The sequence below is a fragment of the Mercenaria mercenaria genome, chromosome 3, assembly GCF_021730395.1.
Source record: "Mercenaria mercenaria strain notata chromosome 3, MADL_Memer_1, whole genome shotgun sequence".
Lineage (NCBI taxonomy): Eukaryota > Metazoa > Mollusca > Bivalvia > Venerida > Veneridae > Mercenaria > Mercenaria mercenaria.
In genome coordinates, this window is record NC_069363.1 from 77617681 (window position 1) to 77639890 (window position 22210).

The 22210-nt window shown below is 35.5% G+C and overlaps 2 protein-coding genes across 2 annotated transcripts in view; one reads left to right on the plus strand and one right to left on the minus strand.

The window, feature by feature from the left end:
• Positions 1 to 5464: 5464 nt before the first annotated feature.
• On the plus strand, positions 5465 to 8137 carry LOC123523411 (uncharacterized). The gene is made up of 2 exons (XM_045301093.2): positions 5465 to 5763; positions 6236 to 8137. The coding sequence occupies exon 2, from the start codon at positions 6294 to 6296 to the stop codon at positions 7626 to 7628; it is 1335 nt and encodes a 444-aa protein (XP_045157028.2). The 5' UTR covers positions 5465 to 5763; positions 6236 to 6293; the 3' UTR covers positions 7629 to 8137.
• A 4766-nt stretch (positions 8138 to 12903) lies between these two features.
• LOC123524308 (ribosome biogenesis protein BRX1 homolog) overlaps positions 12904 to 22210 on the minus strand; it is a 43957-nt gene continuing 34650 nt past the window's right edge. Inside the window, exons 8-10 of the mRNA XM_045302404.2 lie at positions 21131 to 21266; positions 18300 to 18394; positions 12904 to 13133 (exon numbers count right to left, since the gene is read on the minus strand). Coding sequence (XP_045158339.1) covers positions 12972 to 13133; positions 18300 to 18394; positions 21131 to 21266 — 393 coding nt within the window. The 3' untranslated portion in view covers positions 12904 to 12971. The remainder of the gene's footprint in view (positions 13134 to 18299; positions 18395 to 21130; positions 21267 to 22210) is intronic.

Genomic DNA, 22210 nt, shown 5'->3' on the forward strand with positions numbered 1-22210 from the left:
ACAAAATGAATCAATAAAGTCACTTATAAACCGACTGCTATTTAAATCAGTGTAAGTAAAGTTGTTGTTACAACAGTATACATGTTCGTTACGTTATGAGATAAAGTTTATCTTGAACTGCATAATCCATTATTACGTTTAGATGATATTGCATTTACAACTTATTTGACCCCGTTTTTTTACGTGAATGACAGCATTCTCGTGCAACTCGTGCAAACAGAGTTATGAAAAGTATGGTGGAGAATTCAAGGACAAATTATAAATTACATTAAAGTGAGGATAACTGTATATTCGTCGTTTTGATCATTGACATTCCTGCTGTGTATTAGTCACTTTTGTGAACAAGATTAGAATGTTACTTTTGCACATATACACATTGATTGGACCTCTCAACCAAATTTCATACCTTATTTTAGGGATTTTTAAGACAATACATTTTCAAAAGTTTGTTGAATGTGTTTTGATATTTAAGTGCATTGTAGTTCATGAATACTAAGTTAAAAATTAATAATGGCAACATTTCTAGGCCCTTATTGTAAGCCACTAGACTTCTGTAACGATAAATATTTAATGTATTAAGGGGAATATACTCTTTTAGTTTTGGAATGTGGCATTCCTTGACCACCATATCTTTTCTTGTGCACTACTTTGTAAACAAACTAAATAATGTTTTAGCTTACATATGCGAAATGAAAAGCAAGACAGTGAACTTATTTCACATTCTTTCTTTAAATTAGAATCTGTAGGACATTGATAAATGTTTGGACAAGGTGTAGCACTATTATTTTCGCACCAAAAAGTCTTAATTGTTGACTTGGAATGTACACAATAAGTCTTATGTAATTCAACAATAACTTTCTTGTTTCAGTTTTTCTCACTTTTATTGTAGTGAGCAATCCTTTGTGTACTTATAACAGTTGAAACAGTATCCATTTCATGTACCAAAACCTTGTAAATTTTTGCAGGTAAATTTTATCATACCCCACCCACTTTTTTCTAAGTTCAAAGTATGCATCCCCTTAACACTGAAACAAATGTTGATTATTTTGTAAAATCAAATATGATTTTATGGCAAACTTTCTTGTTCAGACAATCTATACTTTGTTTATATGTTACTTTTTCAGTATTCTGGGGAAAATACTTACTGACGCCTACCTTTCTGTGCCTCGCCATCGCAATAAAATGGATCTGGGGCATGTAGTGTTATTCCTGTCCAAATGTGCGTGCGTCTGTCCCAGTGCGAAAATAGGATAATGATTCACAGCTGTAACACTTTTGTAAAAGACCGGTGCTTTAAAGATTACAGTTGTAGAAGATCTGTATTAGCGCATACTATGATCACTGTTATTTTCATGTTGTAATTTACAGATATGAAACACTCACATTTCAAAAATAAGGTTGTCAAATGAAGTTACCGCTGTAAAACTGATATATGTTTAAATACTACAGCTGTAAACATTTTTGGAGGGAACCACGAGTATTGTCAGCCATCTTTAATGCATTTTGGTGTGATATAACTGAAATATGATAATATAACAATACAGGAATTTGATCTTATAATACGTTACAAAGACAAGTTCACATAAGACTTTGAAATGACATAAGTAGCAAAATTAAACGTTTGATAAACAAGTCCAAACAACACTTTGACGTGAGACAATGAACAAGATTAACCAGCATCATATCAATTTAACAAAAGCAACACATACCTCGTTCAACATTCGTAAGAAAAGATCACATTACTGATTGATAAAATGACATATAGTGAAGATTAAACCATACTTTTATTATCTAAACATTAACATCTCAATTAAAAACATGTTCTTTAGACACGTTTACATTATTCGAAGATAAGATGACACAGAGTTTGACATACTTACTCACGTTCGTTTTCAGCCAACAATCATCGCAGAAAAGACTGCAATTCAAGACCTTCAAAATTGTGCTACTGTTATTAATGATTGGATGAACAGTAATAAACTAAAAATGAACACATCTAAAACAGAATTTATAATGTTTGGTAGTCGCCAACAGTTGAATAAGTGTTCCACCACAGACATTGAAATATGCAGTGATAAAATCAAAGTGCAGAGTTGTATGAGATACTTATGCGCTTTTCTAGATGACACACTTAATTTCAAGGAGCATATAAAAAGGAAATGTAAAACTGCAATGTTGAATTATTTCAAGATCAAAAGTATCCGTAAATACCTAACCAAAGAAGCTACTGAAATATTGGTTTTGTCATTAGTAATTATTTCTCACTTGGATTTCTGTAATGTTATTCTTTATGGTGTTGCTAATTGTGAAGTAGGTAAATTACAACGTATTCAGAATATGTGCGCCAAACTTGTTCTCAACCGTAACATGCGTGATAGTTCAAAACAGGCATTATATGACTTGCACTGGCTACCTGTGAGGGCAAGAATCAATTTTAAGATCCTTACTTTTATGTACAACTGCTTTGTTGGTAATGCTCCTCAATATCTAATAGAACTTTTGTCTAGTAAAATTTCAAAACGTACACTACGTTCGTCAGAATCATCAGTAGGATGCTACGTTAAAATTGTCCCTTATAACAAGAAAAAAACATTCAGTGACAGAAGCTTCAGTACGGTTGGACCAAAACTTTGGAACGATCTGCCATTAAATCTCAGACAAAGTGAATCAGTTAAAATCTTCAAAAAGCAGTTGAAAACTCACTTCTTCAAAGACTACTATTCATTGTTCTAAAATTCATACTACAGCAATTACATTGAAGCAAATCAACACTTTGTGTTAATACTGATGAATTGTTTTTACTGTTTTTAATGCATGATTGAAGATGCTTTGTGTGTTGAAATAGGCGTTTAAAGGTGGTCAATCACATTTAAGCAAAATTTAGTGACATTTTTTACTTTTTGCATATTCTGTTAGAGATTTATTTAAGAAACAAAAATACCCATTTCTTAGAGTTAGATCCCTGTTAGAAATGTATACTTTATTGATTTTCATAAAAATTTGTAATTACTCCCCTTTAATATGAAATTATTTAAAATGCTTGGTATTTCTTTTTATTTCCATATAATTCCGAGTTTTACATTCGCATTGGATAGATATACCAAATATTTAACAATCTGAATCAAAACTTGGGTTTTAAAATGCATGTAGCTTCTGAATTTCATTTTTTTTCCATTCTATCTTGGTTGCGCAACCAAGATAGGCAAAGGGAGGTAATAATAATTTTTCAAACTTGCATTTCTAATGAATTCAATCTATATATGTAATTGTTAATGCAATTATTTTACGAATATAATACAATATATCGGTTAGTTATACATTTTCTTAGGTAAAGTATGTTTATCACATTTATACTTATGATAAAATAACTCGATCTTGGTTGGGCAACTGCAATAGGAAAACCAATTATTAAAAATATCTCCAGTGAAAACCTAACTTGTATTAAGCGCTAACTGAACATAAATGAGTGTAAATGATCAGATGTTAAAGTTTAAAACAAATCCGTTACTTAGCCAAAATCTGATTATTCACCTTTAAGAAAATTCTCAAGTTTCAAGATTCGGGAGTATAATAATCATCACAGAAATATTTGGTAAACAAAAAACATCTTTACCAACAGTCTACCTGTGCATTACATCTTCTGCCCAATCTGACTAAAGTACATCTCCTATTACGCTACGCATAGGATCTGAGAACGACCTATTCATAGCCTCGTTCTGACGGCCCTTTCGCTAGCCAATCAGAGCCTAACTTACAACATCTTGCAAATCTACCTGTAGCCTTGACTTTTGATATTAACAAATCTTATGTCGTACTGTATCAGATAGCCGGTTAGCTCAGTCGGTAGGCCACTTGCTTTGTAATCGAGGGGTCCCGGGTTCGAGCCCTGGAATGACTGCACATTTTTCTTACTCTTTGACATCCGAACAAGTTGTCTGATTGGATAAAATAAAAATAGCAATACTGGAAATCCAAAATATACAGAAGACGAATGTGAATGGGTCGTTCTCAGATCTTCGTTTAGAAGATCAAGTACTTAAGTCAGATTGATCTTCTGCCGTACTGTCCTGCGCGATTTTATACTTAAGATATTCTAGAAAAGTTGCCCCGTCCCCGCACCTTAAAAATGAGTGTCATTTGTAAAGGAAAAGAAATGCTGAAAACTGTGTTCCACCTAGTTATATCGAATTTCAGAACACTGGGAGATTAAATGCATCAAAACGGATTTTAACAGTCCTTTGTAAATAGCGAGTTTTTTATGGAGTTGAACTGTCCGAAAGTGTTGCCCCTTTATGCTGTCCTTTTTTATGAATTCCATGTATATATCAGTAAATTCACAATTGTATTGTTTTGTAGAGTAATATACATGTCTATACGCTGTTCAATTTTCAAGCAAAACAACCCTTTCTTTCTATAACTTGGCTAACCGTTAACAAAAATAAGACACATTAAACATAAGACAGCTGCTGCGTTCCATATATTTGCACGCAATAAATTATTCTATGTTCGTATTTGGATCGACTATAAAATTTAAGTATCTTTTACGATACTTTAAAACATGTACAAATACACTGGTGTTAATAAAGTGTTGTAAACAAAAGATAGTGAAACAAAATCAGGAAGTTTTAGTAGTTCAGGATATTTTGCTGAAGCAACAGTAGGTAATTACTGATTTTGTTGTAACATTAATTGTTTTTGATAATTCAAGAAATGCAGATAAATATAAATCTTTTAAATAAACGTTTAAAACGAATTACCTAAAAATCAGACGACAGTTGGCAGTCTAGTTGGCAATTCAGTGACAGAACTATACTTCCAATTTATATAAAATATTTGAATAAATAAACTACGGTATTCCGATCTATTCAGCTATATAGTACGAGAACGTGACATTTATATCACGGTGTCGTACCATGTTGTCACATCGTTTTATCACATCGTATAATATATATGCTATAACATCGTGTTGTCGCGCTATCACGTGTGTTGTCGTGGTGTCAGAACGGACTCTTGTTATCGCGTTCTAGTAAAAAAAAAATCTAAGATTTATTGTACAGGTCTAACCGGAGCGTGTTTACACTAACAACGTCGTACCGTTGTAACAGTCGACCTCGACACAACAAGATGATTTTTTTCGCAATAGTAATTTCATATTGTCGACTGCGATATTGTGCGGTATACCTAAATTATATGATACTGCCTTGGTTATCTTCTTCGAATATTGGGGAATAATAGTTCTGAAGTTATGTTCACAGCATAGCGAGAAAACCGTACGAATCTTCGACTCTATTTACTTTATTCACGTCTTGGTAATGAAAAATCACCATGTCTTACTTTAGTGTTCATGACAACTGGTAAAAAATTCAAATTACTTTAAACGTGACATTAATCTGTATGGCATAAAATGCTTTATTATCTTAAAGTCTCTCTTAAAATCTGCACTGAACATATTTACCAGACTGACAACAAGCTTAAATGAAAAGCTGCGTTGAAGACCAGTTGGAACAAATTTTGCCTGTTGCCTGGCAACACAACAAGGACCTTGGTGACTGTATGATAGAGCTGTATGACAAAAACACTGTGGACAGATGTCAAGTTCCGCTGCAAGGATCATGACGAAAATGAAAGAATCCATGTGCACAAAATAGTTCTTGCAGCAAGAAGTCCAGTCTTCCAGGCGATGTTTTTTGGTCCGTGTGCTGACGGAAAAGACGAAATCAAACTGGAAAATGCCGAGTCAAAAACAATCGATTTATTTCTTTGGTATAGCAACACTTATTTGTGTAGTAAAATATAACGATACAGCATCAAGAGACACCTAGTGACAGCTAGGAAACATAATTCGATTTAGATTTGAATGAATTGATATTCGCAGCCAACAGCTTGAGCTCTGAAAATATTTAAAATAATTTCTTAAATTAACACTTTTGATATACATAAATATTTTCTTAAATACTGTGCGACTTGAGGAAGGCGCACTATCATTTCGTGGAAGAACGAGTGCACATTCATTGCAAATCAAACTAAACCAAATCTACATTTCTTTTCTGTTAAATTGAAAACACCGATGTAAATGAATTTTTAAACGTGAATGCATGAAACCGACGCCATAAATGACGTAACGCATCCGATATGAAATCTGAGTCAATATTTAGGTTATTTTGTAACTGAAGAGTTTAAAAATATGTGTGTAATGACAATGCATGTAAGCATGCACAATTTTATTATGTTGCAGATACATCTATAGCGACAAGATCAACTTGACCGAAGAAAACGCTTCATCAGTACTTGAAATGGCTCACTTGTACCAGGTGTCAAACCTGGTACAGTTATGTGCTGATTATCTCGCTACCATTATCACGTCTGAGAATGCCTGTGCAATTTTAACGCTGGCCTGGCGTTACGACGTAACAATTCTACGTGACGCATGCTGTTATTTCATCGACAACAATGCAGATGAAATTCTACAATCGGATGACTTTTTAGAATTATCAAACGAATGCCTGACATATATTTTGAAAGGGGACACATTCTATGCAGACGAAGAGGACATATGTATTAAGACCGAGGAATGGTCCATGAGAAAACTTGATGAAGATAACTTAGAAAACCATGGACCAAACATGAGACAAGCTCTGGATGAATCATTTTATTACCTAAGACTTCCTACGATGACATACAATACCTTGATGATGTGTACTCGAAAGAAAGGTTATTTTTCAGTTGAAGAATATGAAGACATTGTTGATTTTGTCAACGGAATTCCTGACGCGTCAGTGAAGAGCAATTCCTGTGTTGCAAGACTGCCAACAGTAGAAACACTGCTTATAAATGACGAGGATGGAGAAGCAATAGTTAGCGACAATCACACAACAATTTTTATAATTTCTGTATCCAGAGATGTGAAGTTAAAAAATATTTGTCTGTCAGAAATACACAAATATTTGAAACATGATAATAAACTTTATAGCGACCGAAACTGTAAAAGTATTTCAATTAATGACGATACAGTAGCAATGCTGTATTTTAATTACAAAAATAAGGTCATTAAGTTAACTAACTTGGGCAGAAACGGAAAGGGGCTAAGCAAGCTAAGAGAAGTTACTGGACAAGACTTGCCAGTGGATCTCAACCTGGTTGTGTCTGGCAGTTTACAAGTTACACACCCTCCAGAAGTACCACGCATCCGTTGTTGGATGGATAAAACAATAAAAGAAAAATATGAAGAGGAAGATTTGGATGAGATAGGAAATGGACTGTATGATGCAGAAGTACTTGACGATGATGTAGACTATGATGATCATGACGATGAGGGAGAACGAATGATATATGAACAAGAGATACAGTTGCAGATGACAGACAGACAACAAGTTATCCATCTTAAAGAACCCGTGACCTTTACAAAGGCTGGATCATATATAGTTTCAATAAACCTTAAGTATAGCTGTAAAAGTGTGGTCAAAATGAAGACATGTACCAGCAGCAGAGAAACTGTAACAAGCCAGTACGGACATGTGAAAGTAGTTGATTTATCTGGTAGATTTGCAGGAATCAAAAGCCTAGGATTTGAACATTTTTCAAATAGAGAATCTGTGAAAGAATCCAAAATGATTGAGGAAGAATTCTAAAAGTAAAAAGCAAGCTAAATCAACTAAGGTCTGTCCCATCCCATCCGTTAACATCAACTTAAATGCAAGCTGACAAAACTGGTGCAGCTATCGAGTTCAGAGTTATGGTTCTTGGTCTACACAGTCATCTAATCATGATACACAAGTGTGCAAAGTTTCAAAGCCGCAGCTCTGACAGTTTTTGTGAAAAGGTGGACCTAAACAAAAATTTTAACCAACGCTGATGATCATTGTGACAATACCCCATAGACGTTTTTAAACAAGAGGGCCATGAAGGCCCTGTATCGCTCACCTGACCTATTGACCTAAAGATAATCAAGATCAACATTCTGACCAAATTTCATTAAGATATGGTCATAAATGTAGCCTCTAAAGTGTAAACTAGCTTTTCCTTTGATTTGACCCGGTGACCTAGTTTTTGACCCCAGATGACCCAGATTCAAACCTGACCTAAAGATTATCAAGATTAACATTCTGATCAAGTTTCATGAAGATACAGTCATAAATGTGGCCTCTAGAGTGTTAACAAGCTTTTCCTTTGATTTGACCTAATGACCTAGTTTTTGACCCCACCTGACCCAGATTTATACTTGACCTATAGATCATCAAGATTAACATTCTGACCAAGTTTCATTAAGATATGGTCATAAATGTGGCCTTTACAGTGTTAACTAGCTTTTCCTTTGATTTGACCTAGTGACCTAGTTTTTGACCCTTCATGACCCAGATTCAAAATGGACCTTGAGATCATCAAGATTAACATTCTGACCAAGTTTCATTAAGATACAGTCTTAAATGTGACCTCTACAGTGTTAACAAGCTTTTCCTTTGATTTAACCTGGTGACCTAGTTTCTGACCCCAGATGACCCAATATCAACTCATCCAAGATTTTATTAAATGTAACATTCTGACCAAGTTTCATTAAGATCGGGCCAAAATTGTGACTTCTAGAGTGTTAACAAGCTTTTCCTTTGATCTGACCTCGTGACCTAGTTTTTGACCCCAGATGACCCAATATCGAACTCATCCAAGACTTTATTGAGGGTAACATTCTGACCAAGTTTCATTAAGATTGGGCCAAAATTGTGACCTCTAGAGTGTTAACAAGCTTTTCCTTTGATTTGACCTGGTGACCTAGTTTTTGATCCGAGATGACCCAATATCGAACTCGTCCAAGATTTTATTGAGGGTAACATTCTGACCAAGCTTCATTAAGATTGGGCCAAAAATGTGACCTCTAAAGTGTTAACAAGCTTTTCCTTTGGTTTGACCTGGTGACCTAGTTTTTCACCCCAGATGACCCAATATCGAACTCGTCCAAGATTTTATTGAGAGTAACATTCTGACCAAGTTTCATTAAGATTAGGTCAAAATTGTGACCTCTAAAGTGTGTTCAAGCTTTTCCTTTGATTTAACCTGGTGACATAGTTTTTGACCCCAGATGACCCAATATAGAACTCGTCCAAGATTTTATTGAGGGTAACATTCTGACCAAGTTTCATTAAGATTAGGTCAAAATTGTGACCTCTAGAGTGTTAACAAGCTTTTCCTTTGATTTGAACTGGTGACCTAGTTTTTGACCCCAGATGACCCAATATCGAACTCGTCCAAGATTTTATTGAGGGTAACATTCTGACCAAGTTTCATTAAGATTGGTCCAAACCTGTGACCTCTAGAGTGTTAACAAGCTTTTCCTTTGATTTGACCTGGTGACCTAGTTTTTCATCCCAGATGATCCAATATCGAACTCGTCCAAGATTTTATTGAGGGTAACATTCTGACCAAGTTTCATTAAGATTAGGTCAAAATTGTGACCTCTAGAGTGTTAACAGTCAAATTGTTGACGACAGACGGACGAACGGACACAGGGCGATCACAAAAGCTCACATTGAGCACTTCGTGCTCAGGTGAGCTAAAAATCAGACAAGCTAAAAATGTTACCATTTATGCTAATATTATTAAAGGAGGTTGTTGATTTAACTCTGTAAATATTCTGTTTAAGTTGCTATCTGATAAAATCTTATGCGCTTTACATGTATTTATTTTTATCCCAAGTCTGGTATAAACACTAACAATGCATAAAGACAGGACATGATGACCTTAGATTTCACACCACCAGAGTTTATCAGCTTTCTCGAATAATTCTTGGGGACTGTGAGGGAAGGATGAGGGGAAGTGGGTAATGTAGGCAAGGGGATGATAACATGATGCTAAGAGACAACATTTAATGAAATTATTTTGGAATCAGGCCAGCAGTTTCATAAGAGGTTTTCAATGTTTCCATATAGCTGTATACAGAGAAGTCCCCAGGCAGCAATGTTTCTTAACGAAACAGATTTGAAGAAAATTGTCAAGTGAATGTCACTTAAAGGTGGTTAACAAGATTCTGGTCAACTAATGAATTTGTTCAAACTTTGATCAACTGATTATTTACAATTATATTCCCTGAAAGCTTAATACAGTCAGATTTTCATAGATGAATTTTAATATTTGATTTTCCAACCAAGATAACATTATTTAAGCATAATAAGTATAAATTAAATTAACATACTTTGCCAAAGGAATAATACGAATATATGCACTATTGTATTAAAGTTGTCAAAGATTTGCATTGACAGGTATTTTGCCAAAATTAATTAGAAATGCAGGTTTATAAATTATTATTACCTCCCTTTGTTCATCTCATTTGCCCAACCAAGACAGATTGTAAAATTGATGAATTCCTAAGCTACACCCCGCTTTTAAACTTGCCTTTTGTTTCAGCTAGCTGAAATATCTCAACATCTATCAAATGCAAATGTAAAACTAGAAATTATATTGAAATTAAAAGAAACAGACCACTTTTTAGATACTTCTAGTATATCAGAGATGTAAAGATCTGAACAAATTTGGTAGAACACCAAAAAAAAACACTGCTGTCATTTTTAGCTCACCTGTCACAAAGTGACAAGGTGAGCTTTTGTGATCGCGCGGTGTCCATCGTCCGTCCGTCCGTCCGTAAACTTTTGCTTGTGACCACTCTAGAGGTCACATTTTTCATCGGATCTTTATGAAATTTGGTCAGAATGTTCACCTTGATGATATCTAGGTCAAGTTTGAAACTGGGTCACATGCCGTCAAAAACTAGGTCAGTAGGTCTAAAAATAGAAAAACCTTGTGACCTCTCTAGAGGCCATAATTTTCAATGGATCTTCATGAAAATTGGTCAGAATGTTCATCTTGATGATATCTAGTTTAATTTCGAAACTGGGTCACGTGCCTTCAAAAACTAGGTCAGTAGGTCTAAAAATAGAAAAACCTTGTGACCTCTCTAGAGGCAATATATTTCATAAGATCTTCATGAAAATTGGTCAGAACGTTCATCTTGATGATATCTAGGTCAAGTTCGAAACTGAGTCACGTGCCTTCAAAAACTAGGTCAGTAGGTCAAATAATAGAAAAACCTTGTGACCTCTCTAAAGGCCATATTTTTCATGGGATCTGTATGAAAGTTGGTCTGAATGTTCAACTTGATGATATCTAGGTCAGGTTCGAAACTGGGTCACGTGCGGTCAAAAACTAGGTCAGTAGGTCTAAAAATAGAAAAACCTTGTGATCTCTCTAGAGGCCATATATTTCATGAAATCTTCATGAAAATTGGTCAGAATGTTCACCTTGATGATATCTAAGTCAAGTTCGAAAGTGGGTCACGTGCCTTCAAAAACTAGGTCAGTAGGTCAAATAATAGAAAAACCTTGTGACCTCTCTAGAGGCCATATTTTCCATGGGATCTGTATGAAAGTTGGTCTGAATGTTCATCTTGATGATATCTAGATCAAGGTCGAAAGTGGGTCACATGCCTTCAAAAACTAGGTCAGTAGGTCAAATAATAGAAAAACCTTGTGACCTCTCTAAAGGCCATATTTTTCAATGGATCTTCATGAAAGTTGGTCTGAATGTTCATCTTGATGATATCTAGGTCAGTTTTGAAACAGGGTCATGTGCTGTCAAAAACTAGGTCAGTAGGTCTAAAAATAGAAAAACCTTGTGACCTCTCTAGAGGCCATACTTGTGAATGGATCTCCATAAAAATTGGCCAGAATGTTCATCGTGATGATATCTAGGTCAAATTCGAAAGTGGGTCACGTGCCTTCAAAAAAAAGGGTCAGTAGGTCAAATAATGAAAAATCATTGTGACCTCTCTAGAGGCTATATTTTTCATGGGATCTGTATGAAAGTTGGTCTGAATGTTTATCTTGATGATATCTAGGTCAAGTTTGAAACTGGGTCAACTGCAATCAAGAACTAGGTCAGTAGATCTTGAAATAGATAAACCTTGTGACCTCTCTAGAGGCCATACCCTTGAATGGATCTTCATGAAAATTGGTCAGAATGTTCACCTTGATGATATCTAGGTCAAGTTTGAAACTGGGTCACGTGCCTTAAAAAACTAGGTCAATAGGTCAAATAATAGAAAAACCTTGTGACCTCTCTAGAGACCATATTTTTCAATGGATCTTCATGAAAATTGGTCAGAATTTTTATCTTGATAATATCTAGGTCAAGTTCAAAACTGGGTCACATGAGCTCAAAAACTAGGTCACTATGTCAAGTAATAGAAAAAAACGACGTCATACTCAAAACTGGATCATGTGGGAAGAGGTGAGCGATTCAGGACATTCATGGTCCTCTTGTTTTAAATCTGAGACAACAGTTTCCCGTAGAGAATTTTTTTATAGTTTTCATAATGTAACACAGGAAAACTTTCCCTACCCCTCTGGCAGGTATGTTTTAATGAAATGGAACAATTTGAAGGAATTTGGTAGTGTCAATGAACATTGCTGTCAAATTATTTTTATTTTGGACTAGCAGTTTCAAAGAAGATATTCAAAGTTTTCCATGTAGCCAAGCAGGAAAAACTTGCAAAACAGCCTGGGGCCATGGTTTTGTAGTGAAACAGTAAGTTTTGAAAGAATTTGATAGAAGGTTACACAAGGAACAACTCTGTGAAATTATTTTAAAATCCGGTCAGCAATTCTTGATGTTAGAAGTATTTCCTTGTTGTTCTAATGGTAACCAAAATTCTGCATCCATTTATTAAAGGAATCTAAAAGGGGACTACACAATGAACATTCCTGTGAAGTTTGATTGAAACTGGCATGGTGGTATAGTACATGTTCTTTAATGCAATTGTGGACAATAAACTACGGACATCAAACAATCATAGAAGCTCACAAAGTGCACTTCTTGCCCAGGTAAATTATAAAGTCCATGACGACGAGTCAAAAAAGAAGATAATCTTCTAAGCTTTATTTCATAACATTGCATTTTAAAGTAAAATGGTTCAAAATTTCTTAGTATCATCACCCATTTTGTTTGGAATCTTCAGGCTGTATAGTCACAAAAACGTCATCTGTTACATCAGATGTGTAGGTAAATTCTGGTTTCCTCTCCTCCAGTGACTTCTTCGACTGCACTCTATTTACATATTTCTGTGCCACCTGTCTGCGCAACAGTCGCCGATGCTGAAATATTTTGATCTAAATTTAACGTTTATACCTACAAATGTGTATTCATGCACCATTAAACCATAATCTCGCAGTGCATTATTCTGGTTTTGGATAAATAACTGGAGCCATCATTCAAGGTGATAATTACCTCCAGTTGCTGCTTTGATGCAGCACTAGATGCCCATGGGAAAAATGTTGAGCCCGATCTTTGACCCCTAGCTGTGACCTTCACCTTTGAGATAGGTACCTGGGGTTTGCACATGACACTCCATCTCAGTAAGTTTAACTTTTAATGCCAAATATATACAAGATTCCTCAGTGCAAGTCAAAGTCATGAGTCAGACAAGATCTGACATGACATTTGACCTCCAACTGTGACCTTGACCTTTGAGATAGGAAAGTGGGGTTTGCGCAAGACACTCCACCTCACTGAGGTTATCATTCATGCCAAATATAATCAAGATTGCTCCATGCATGATAAAGTAACGGTTAGATTACCTGGATCTAGTTTATATAAAATCAAATATTCTGATCATGCTTCATAATTGAGCCGTGCCATGAGAAAACCAACATACTGACTTTGCAACCAGCATGGATTCAGACCAGTCTGCGCATCTGCGCAGTCTAGTCAGCAGGATCCATGCTGTTCGCTTTCAATGCCTATTGCAATTAGAGAAACCGTTAGCGTACAGCATGGATCCTGACCAGACTGTGCGCATGCACAGGCTGGTCTGGATCCATGCTGGTCGCAAAGCCACTAGCTGCCACTATGTTGGTTTTCTCATGGCACGGCTCATATTTTGTTTTTGTTAGGTTTATATTAACATGTCCAGGGCCTCCTCTGGGTTTTTTCATACTTGTTGCCACCCTTTTCGCCAAATTAAAAAAGTTAGAGCCACTTTTGAGCCAAAGTTCTGAGCCACTTATTTCTCTCAGTTGGCTGTCATAGTGTACATTGGGAAATTAATTATTGTAAATAATTACATTTAATAGGAATAATAACAATGTGTATTGAATAATTGTAAAAGTAAATACAAAATAAAAAGTTCAGTTTCTAAATTTAAAATAGAATATAACTTAAACTGTCATGAGATTTCTATAATCCAAACTGTCTTTCATTTATATTATTTTCCAAATTTTCTGAACATTTTAAAGACATTGAGTCCATCAACATTGTGGTTTTGTTTTCACACCCATCGTTAAAATCTTGACAATTTTCAACTTATTAAATGAATCTTGATTTAACTGACGAATTAGAAAATTATCTAAAATATTAGCAAAAAGTAACAAACTTAATATGTATCTTTCGTACTGATTAAAAATTTGTCATACAACTGCATGTCACAAACATACATGTCGGCCTTTTTGTAAAAATCCAAACACATAAAGTATGCCGTAATTGTGACTTTTATTGTAGTTAATTTTGGTGAAACCTTGGCATACTTCAAATATACAAGTTGGCAGATGTTTTTATAACTGACTGATTACCAGTTCACACATATTTACGCAATTATCTTCTCAAAGTGTCACCCAACGTAGCTGAAAACATCAATAGCCGAATCGACAATACACCGCCTAGACTGTTTGTCGATTTTATTTACAACCAAGCGCCCAGGTAAACACATGTATCGAGAACCAATTCTTGATCGCTTATATCATTACGGAAACAAGAGCTGTCTGATGACAGCACGCTCGACTATTCGAAGAATTGATTGAATAACGGGGTCAAAATATTAACATAGATATTCAGACAAAAGAAAAAAATAGATCAGACAATGTTCCAGTATTTGTGGATTTCAATAAGTCTTGCACTAAATGGCAATGTGTGAACTAATTTCAAAGTCCAAAAAGGGCCATAATTCAGCCAAAATAGTTGTCAGAGTTATGTACTCCTGCCTACAGATGGAAATCATAATGATAAACAAGTGTTCAAAGTTTAAAAGCCATACGTCAAATAGTTTTGACAAAACATAGACTTGTATGAAAACAGAACAGATTTCCAAGTCCAAAAAGTGATGTAATTCAGCCAAAATAGATGATAGAGTTATGTACTCTTTCCTACAGATATAGACTATTATACTGAATAAGTGATAAAAGTTTCAAAGCCATATGTCAAACACTTTACACAAAATATGAACTGGTACGAAAAACTTAACCAAGATTTCTAAGTAGAAAGGGGCCATAATTCAGCCAAAATCCTTGATGGAGTTATGTACATTTGCCTATAACTGGTCATGGTGATAGTAAACAAGTGTTGAAGGTTTCAAAGCTTTATCTCAAAAGACTTTGCCTAAATATAAACTGGTACGAAAAACTTAACCATGATTTCTAAGTCAAAAGAGGCCATAATTCAGCCAAAATCCTTGATGGAGTTATGTGCTCTTGCCTATAACTGGCCATGGTGATGGTAAACAAGTGTTGAAAGTTTGGAAGCTTTATCTCAAAAGACTTTGCCAAAATATGAACTGGTACGAAAAACTTAATCAAGATTTCTAAGTCAACAAGAGCTGTCCGAAAGACAGCCAAGCTCGACTATTCGAAATATTGTCCCAGAAGCGGGAAAATATTACCCAAAAAGGTTAAATATCAAAAGAATTTTAAGTTCAAAACGAGGCATAATTTGACCAAAATGCATAATTTTATCAGTTATGGGACTTGCTGCTACCACCTAGTTTTATAACCCCGAAGCCACGTGAAGTTTAAAAACAATATCTGCATTAGTTTTGGAGATAGAAACTCGCATGTAAAACTTTAACCAGAATTTTCGAAGTCCAAAAGGGGGAATAATTTGCCCAAAATACATGCCAGAGTTATGGGACTTGACCCAGTGAGGTTGGTTATTGATCTAGAAAAAAAAATTAAGTTTCAAATCTACCGTATATGCCTTTTTGTAATTGCTGTACGTACTTGCACGCAAAACTTTAACCAGTATTTTCTAAGTCCAAAATGGGGAATAATTTGCTCAAAATACATGTAAGAGTTATGGGACTTGATCCAGTGAGGTTAGTAATTGATCTAGAAAAAGAAAAAATAAGTTTCAAATCTATATGCCTTTTAAAAATAGCTGTATGTACTTGCACGCAAAACTTTAACCAGAATTTGCTAAGTCCAAAAGGGGGCATAATTTGGCCAAAATGAAGGTCAGAGTTATGGGACTTGCTGCTATCAACTAGTTTTATAACCCCGAAGACACATGTGAAGTTTCAAATCAATATCTGCATTAGTTTTGGAGATAGTAACTTGCATGTAAAACTTTAACCAAAATTTTCTAAGTCCAAAAGGGGGCATAATTTGCTCAAAATACATGTCAGAGTTATGGGACTTGACCCAGTGAGGTTGGTAATTGATCTAGAAAAAGAAAAAATAAGTTTCAAATCTATATGCCTTTTAAAAATAGCTGTATGTACTTGCATGCAAAACTTTAACCAGAATTTGCTAAGTCCAAAAGGGGGCATAATTTGGCCAAAATGAAGGTCAGAGTTATGGGACTTGTTGCTATCAACTAGTTTTATAACCCCGAAGAAACATGTGAAGTTTCAAATCAATATCTGCATTAGTTTTGGAGATAGTAACTTGCATGTAAAACTTTAACCAAAATTTTCCAAAAGGGGGCATAATTTGCTCAAAATACATGTCAGAGTTATGGGACTTGACCCAGAGAGGTTGGTAATTGACCTAGAAAAAGAAAAAATAAGTTTCAAAGCTATATGCCTTTAATTGATGGCTGTATGTACTTGCATGCAAAAACTTAACCAAGGTGTGATGCCGACGCCGACGCCAGGGTGAGTAGAATAGCTAGACTATTCTTCGAATAGTCGAGCTAAAAAGGGCAATAATTCAGCCAAAATCCTTGATGAAGTTATGTACTCTTGCCTATAGCTAGACACGGTGATGCTAAACAAGTGTTGAAAGTTTCGAAGCTTTATGTCAAAAGACTTTGCCAAAATATGAACTGGTACGAAAAACTTAACCATGATTTCTTAGTCAAAAGGGGCCATAATTCAGCCAAAATCCTTGATGGAGTTATGTGCTCTTGCCTATAACTGGCCATGCTGATGGTAAACAAGTGTTGAAAGTTTGGAAGCTTTATCTCAAAAGACTTTGTCAAAAAGAGGACTGGTACGAAAAACTTAACCAAGGTGTGACGCCGACGCCGTGGTGAGTAGGATAGCTCTACTTATTCTTCGAATAGTCGAGCTAAAAAACATTAACGACCCCAAAAATAACATGTGCCACTCATTTTTGCCGATTCGCAAAATTTAGAGCCAAATTCTTAGAATTATCGCAAATGGCGACATTGACGATCAACAGCGGAGGCCCTGCATGTCACAATTTAGATCAGCATTTGATGATGGGGACAGACTGGAACTGTTCAAGGCATGGCAGGTCACCTGGGCAGAACTACTCGCCTTTCTAAAGCCAGATGGACAGCTTCCTCACATGAAATATTCTACATGCCAAGAGGTGTTTCCATCACACATCAGTGAGGGGTAAGTGATTCAAAATTGGCGACCGTAACACTTGGCCTCGAAAGCACCTCTACGCTTTTACATATCAGGTAGAAAATGCAGGTCTCTAAAAGTACAATGTTTTCTGTAATTTGTCCTAGTTTTTGATCCAAGATAGCATAGTTTCAAATTTAACATAAGACTGTATTAAGACAAACATTCTGAAAAAGTTTCCTACAGATCAGGAAGAATATATATTATGGCTTGGATCTGAACTGTTTAACAGATTTTCTGGGTAAGACATACCCATAATTCTTTACCCCAGAGAGCCCTGTTTCAAAAGACATTCTGTCAAGTTTAATATAGATCAGGTATAAAATGTGGTCTTAAAGAAAGTTAACAAGGTTTTTCCTATGATTTTAATCTAGTGACCTATTTCTTAACAATAGGTGACTCCGCAATGAATTCATACTAGATTTTATGGAGGGCCAGGCAAACATTCCCACAAAGTTTTATTAAGACTGTCTCAAACTTTAAAGGTCAGTAAAATAGTTTACAAAACAAGTCACATGTTGACAGATACAGAACAATCACAAAACCTCAATGTGAGCATCAAATTCTTGGGAGCTAAAAAGATGATGCCCACTGTCATCCTGTACTAAAATCTCTCTGAAATAAAGAATACACTACAAAGAACATTTAATCTTTTTCAATATTTAAGTACTTAACTTACCAAATTTGGAGACACATATTTTGGGTTCTGATACAAAGTTGCTCCTCCAAAACTTCCTTCAAATATTCTAATTGGGTTCAGGACAAATCTTGGTCCTAAAAATTTAAAAATAATAATTGATCTTATGTGACAGAAATGCATCTCCAACAATGTTAGATTGATTATAAACAGCTTATATGACTGCCTGTGTTTTTCTAATTCCAAATGACAGCATGGAATGGAAAACTGAGCGCTAGCAACTGTTTTATCCACACTGTCATAAGAGTTTGGAAAACATCTGCCTTACTCTGGTAGACATGTTAGATCATTTTTCTTGTCTACTTTTAATATCACTGCAACAATTTCTAAGCTATTGTAAATCAAAAGTCACTCAAACATTTTGATGACATAATTTTGACAATCTAGCCAAATGTTTCAAACTCACTCAGAAGACCTCACATATGCACTTAAATTGCAAGTTATATAGGGAAAGTTACAGAAACTTGTCATAATGATGGCATTTGAAACTCTTCATATTCTGATTTCCATATATTCTGTTATAAATGCCCCAGAGGTGTTCTATTTCTCACTCTTAAGAGTGATGTTTATTCAGACCCTAAATTTTTTTTTTTTTGGGGATTTTTTACATTTTTTAAAAATAAATACATGTTTAGACTTAACAAGAGGGCTATGAAGGCCCTGTACCGCTCACCTGACCTATTGACCTAAAGATCATCAAGATTAACATTTTGACCAAGTTTCATTAAGATATGGTCATAAATGTGGCCGCTAAAGTGTAAACTAGCTTTTCCTTTGATTTGACCCGGTGACCTAGTTTTTATCCCACATGACCAAGATTCGAACTTGACCTAAAGATCATTAAGGTTAACATTCTAAGTTTCATGAAGATACAGTCTTAAATATGACCTCTAGACTATTAACAAGCTTTTCCTTTGATCTGACCCAGTGACCTAGTTTTTTACCCTACCTGACCTAGATCTGAACATGAACTATAGATCATCAAGTTTAACATTCCGACTTAGTTTCATTAAGATATGGTCATACATGTGGCCTCTACAGTGTTAACTAGCTTTTCCTTTGATTTGATCTGGTGACCTAGTTTTTGACCCTTCATGACCCAGATTCAAACTGGACCTTGAGATCATCAAGATTAACATTCTGACCAAGTTTCATTAAGATATGGTCATAAATTTGGCCTCTAAAGTGTTAACTAGCTTCTCCTTTGATTTGACCTGGTGACCGAGTTTTTTACCCCACATGACCCAGATTCGAACTTGACCTAAAAATCATCAAGATTAACATTCTGACTAAGTTTCATGTAGATACAGTCATAAATGTGACCTCTAGACTGTAAACAAGCTTTTCCTTTGATTTGACCCGGTGACCTAGATTTTTGACCCGCATGATCCAGATTCGCACTTGACCTAAAGATCATCAAGATTAACATTCTGACCAAGTTTCATGAAGATACAGTCAAAAATGTGGCCTCTAGAGTGTTAACAAGCTTTTCCTTTGATTTTACCTAGTGACCTAGTTTTTTACCCCACCTGACCTGGATTTGAACATGAACTATAGATCATCAAGATTAACACTCTGACTTAGTTTCATTAAGATAAGGTCATACATGTGGCCTCTACAGTGTTAACTAGCTTTTCCTTTGATTTGACCTGGTGACCTAGTTTTTGACCCTACATGACCCGGATTCAAACTGGACCTTGAGATCATCAAGATTAAATTCTGACCATGTTTCATGAAGATACAGTCATAAATGTGGCCTCTACAGTGTTAACAAGCTTTTCCTTTGATTTGACCTGGTGACCTAGTTTTTGACCCTACATGACCCAATATCAAACTCATCCAAGATTTTAATGAGGGTAACATTCTGACCAAGTTTCATTAAAATTGGGCCAAAATTGTGACTTCTAGAGTGTTAACAAGCTTTTCCTTTGATTTGACCTGGTGACCTAGTTTTTGACCCCAGATGACCCAATATCAAACTTGTCCAAGATTTTATTGAGGGTAACATTCTGACCAAGTTTCATTAAGATTGGGCCAAAATTGTGACCTCTAGAGTGTTAACAAGCTTTTCCTTTGATTTGACCTGGTGACCTAGTTTTTGACCCCAGATGACCCAATATTGAACTCATCCATTATTTAATTGAGAGTAACATTCTGACCAAGTCTCATTAAGATTGGGCCAAAATTGTGACCTCTAGAGTGTTAACAGTCAAATTGTTGATGACGACGACGGACGGACGACTGACGACAGATGGACGACGGACACAGGGCGATCACAAAAGCTCACCTCTGAGCACTTTGTGCTCAGGTGAGCTAAAAATCCAACTTCTATGAATGAATTTTAACACTTATGGCACTTCATAGTGCTGACATTCAGGTATGAACCAAATAAACTTTAAAAAAAAAGATTCCTCTTTTTGAAAATTAGGTTCTTAAGAGGGGGCATTTATAAAAGGAAAGTGTCAATCTGGGTATATTAAACGGTATTATATATTTTGAGTTCAGCTTACCTTTTCAGAAATGTTTGCAATAATTTTGCATGTATTGAAAGTATCCAGAGAAAGTGAAGATGTCATAATCTGAATTACCTCCACTTTTGGCTGTTTTAATACTGTAATTATGGCTTCCCTTTTGTTGCATTATATTTCTTATTTTTATTATGACCTTCAACTGACAAATACTCGCCAATATGTTATCTGGTGGCAAGGATAAATAAAACTACACACACGCAGATACAAAATTTGACAAGGATATCAAGCTTCTTTATTTACATATTTTACGTACCGATATATTTGATAAAAGACGTTACCTACCTATCTCTGCTAAAGACCCATCTTCCTCAAGTATTTGATAATTTCGGAACCAGATTCTGTTGTCTGATATGGAGAATGTGAACACATGATCAAAGAAAGGCTGACTTTTAGGGTGGTGGTTTGGTGTGCCAAAAATCTGAAATGCAAACAAAACAAGTGTTAACATGTTTATTTCACATGTCCTATGCTTCATGCTGTCACAAAAACAGCTTCAAAAATCAAATTTCTGTTCTTTATGCCCAGGACCCCATCTAAAACACATACAATTTCTTTTATATCCTCACTCTTGTCTTTGATTTTTCATACGCCCAAAGGGACATATTACAATATGACATCATTGTCCATCTGTCTGTCCACCCATCTGTCTGTTAGCAATTTTGTGTCCGCTTTATAACTTTTGAACCCCTTGAAGGATTTCGAAGAAACTACACAAATGTTCAACACCTCGAGACAATGTGCAGACCGCATGTTTTGGATGACTTGCTTCAAGGTCAAGGTCACACTTAGGGGTCAAAGGTCATATGACTTTGTTGTGTCCACCCTGTATCTCATGAACTGCTTGAAGGATTTTAAAGAAACTTGGCACAAATGTTCACCACACTGAGGCGATGTGCACAGTACATGTTTCTGATGACTTGCTTCAAGTCAAGGTCACACTTAGGGGTCAAAGGTCATACCTTTAGGCTTATATTGCTCCACATGTCGGTGCTCTTCTTTTTGGTTGTGTCCATTTAACAATGATTAGTCAATAATTTAACAGTATTTGTTCTTACATTTCTCCATAATTTTTCTACTTCATCACGCAAGTGTTACCAAAAAAAAAAAAAAAAAGCTCATTTTGATCTACATCCCCCCAAGTTTGAAGGAAACAGGAAAAACTCTGCTGGCAATTTATCAACTAAATAATTTACAATAGTTCTGTAATAGAGGGCAGTTAAGCTAACCAGTATTAAGTATTAGATTCTGTACCAGTAATACCCTGTGCTCAAAAAGTAACTGCCAACTTCTCCACATGAATATGGAGGTGGAGAAAGAAATATTTCAAACACCATGTCCTCTACCAGATGCCATTAGTCATAA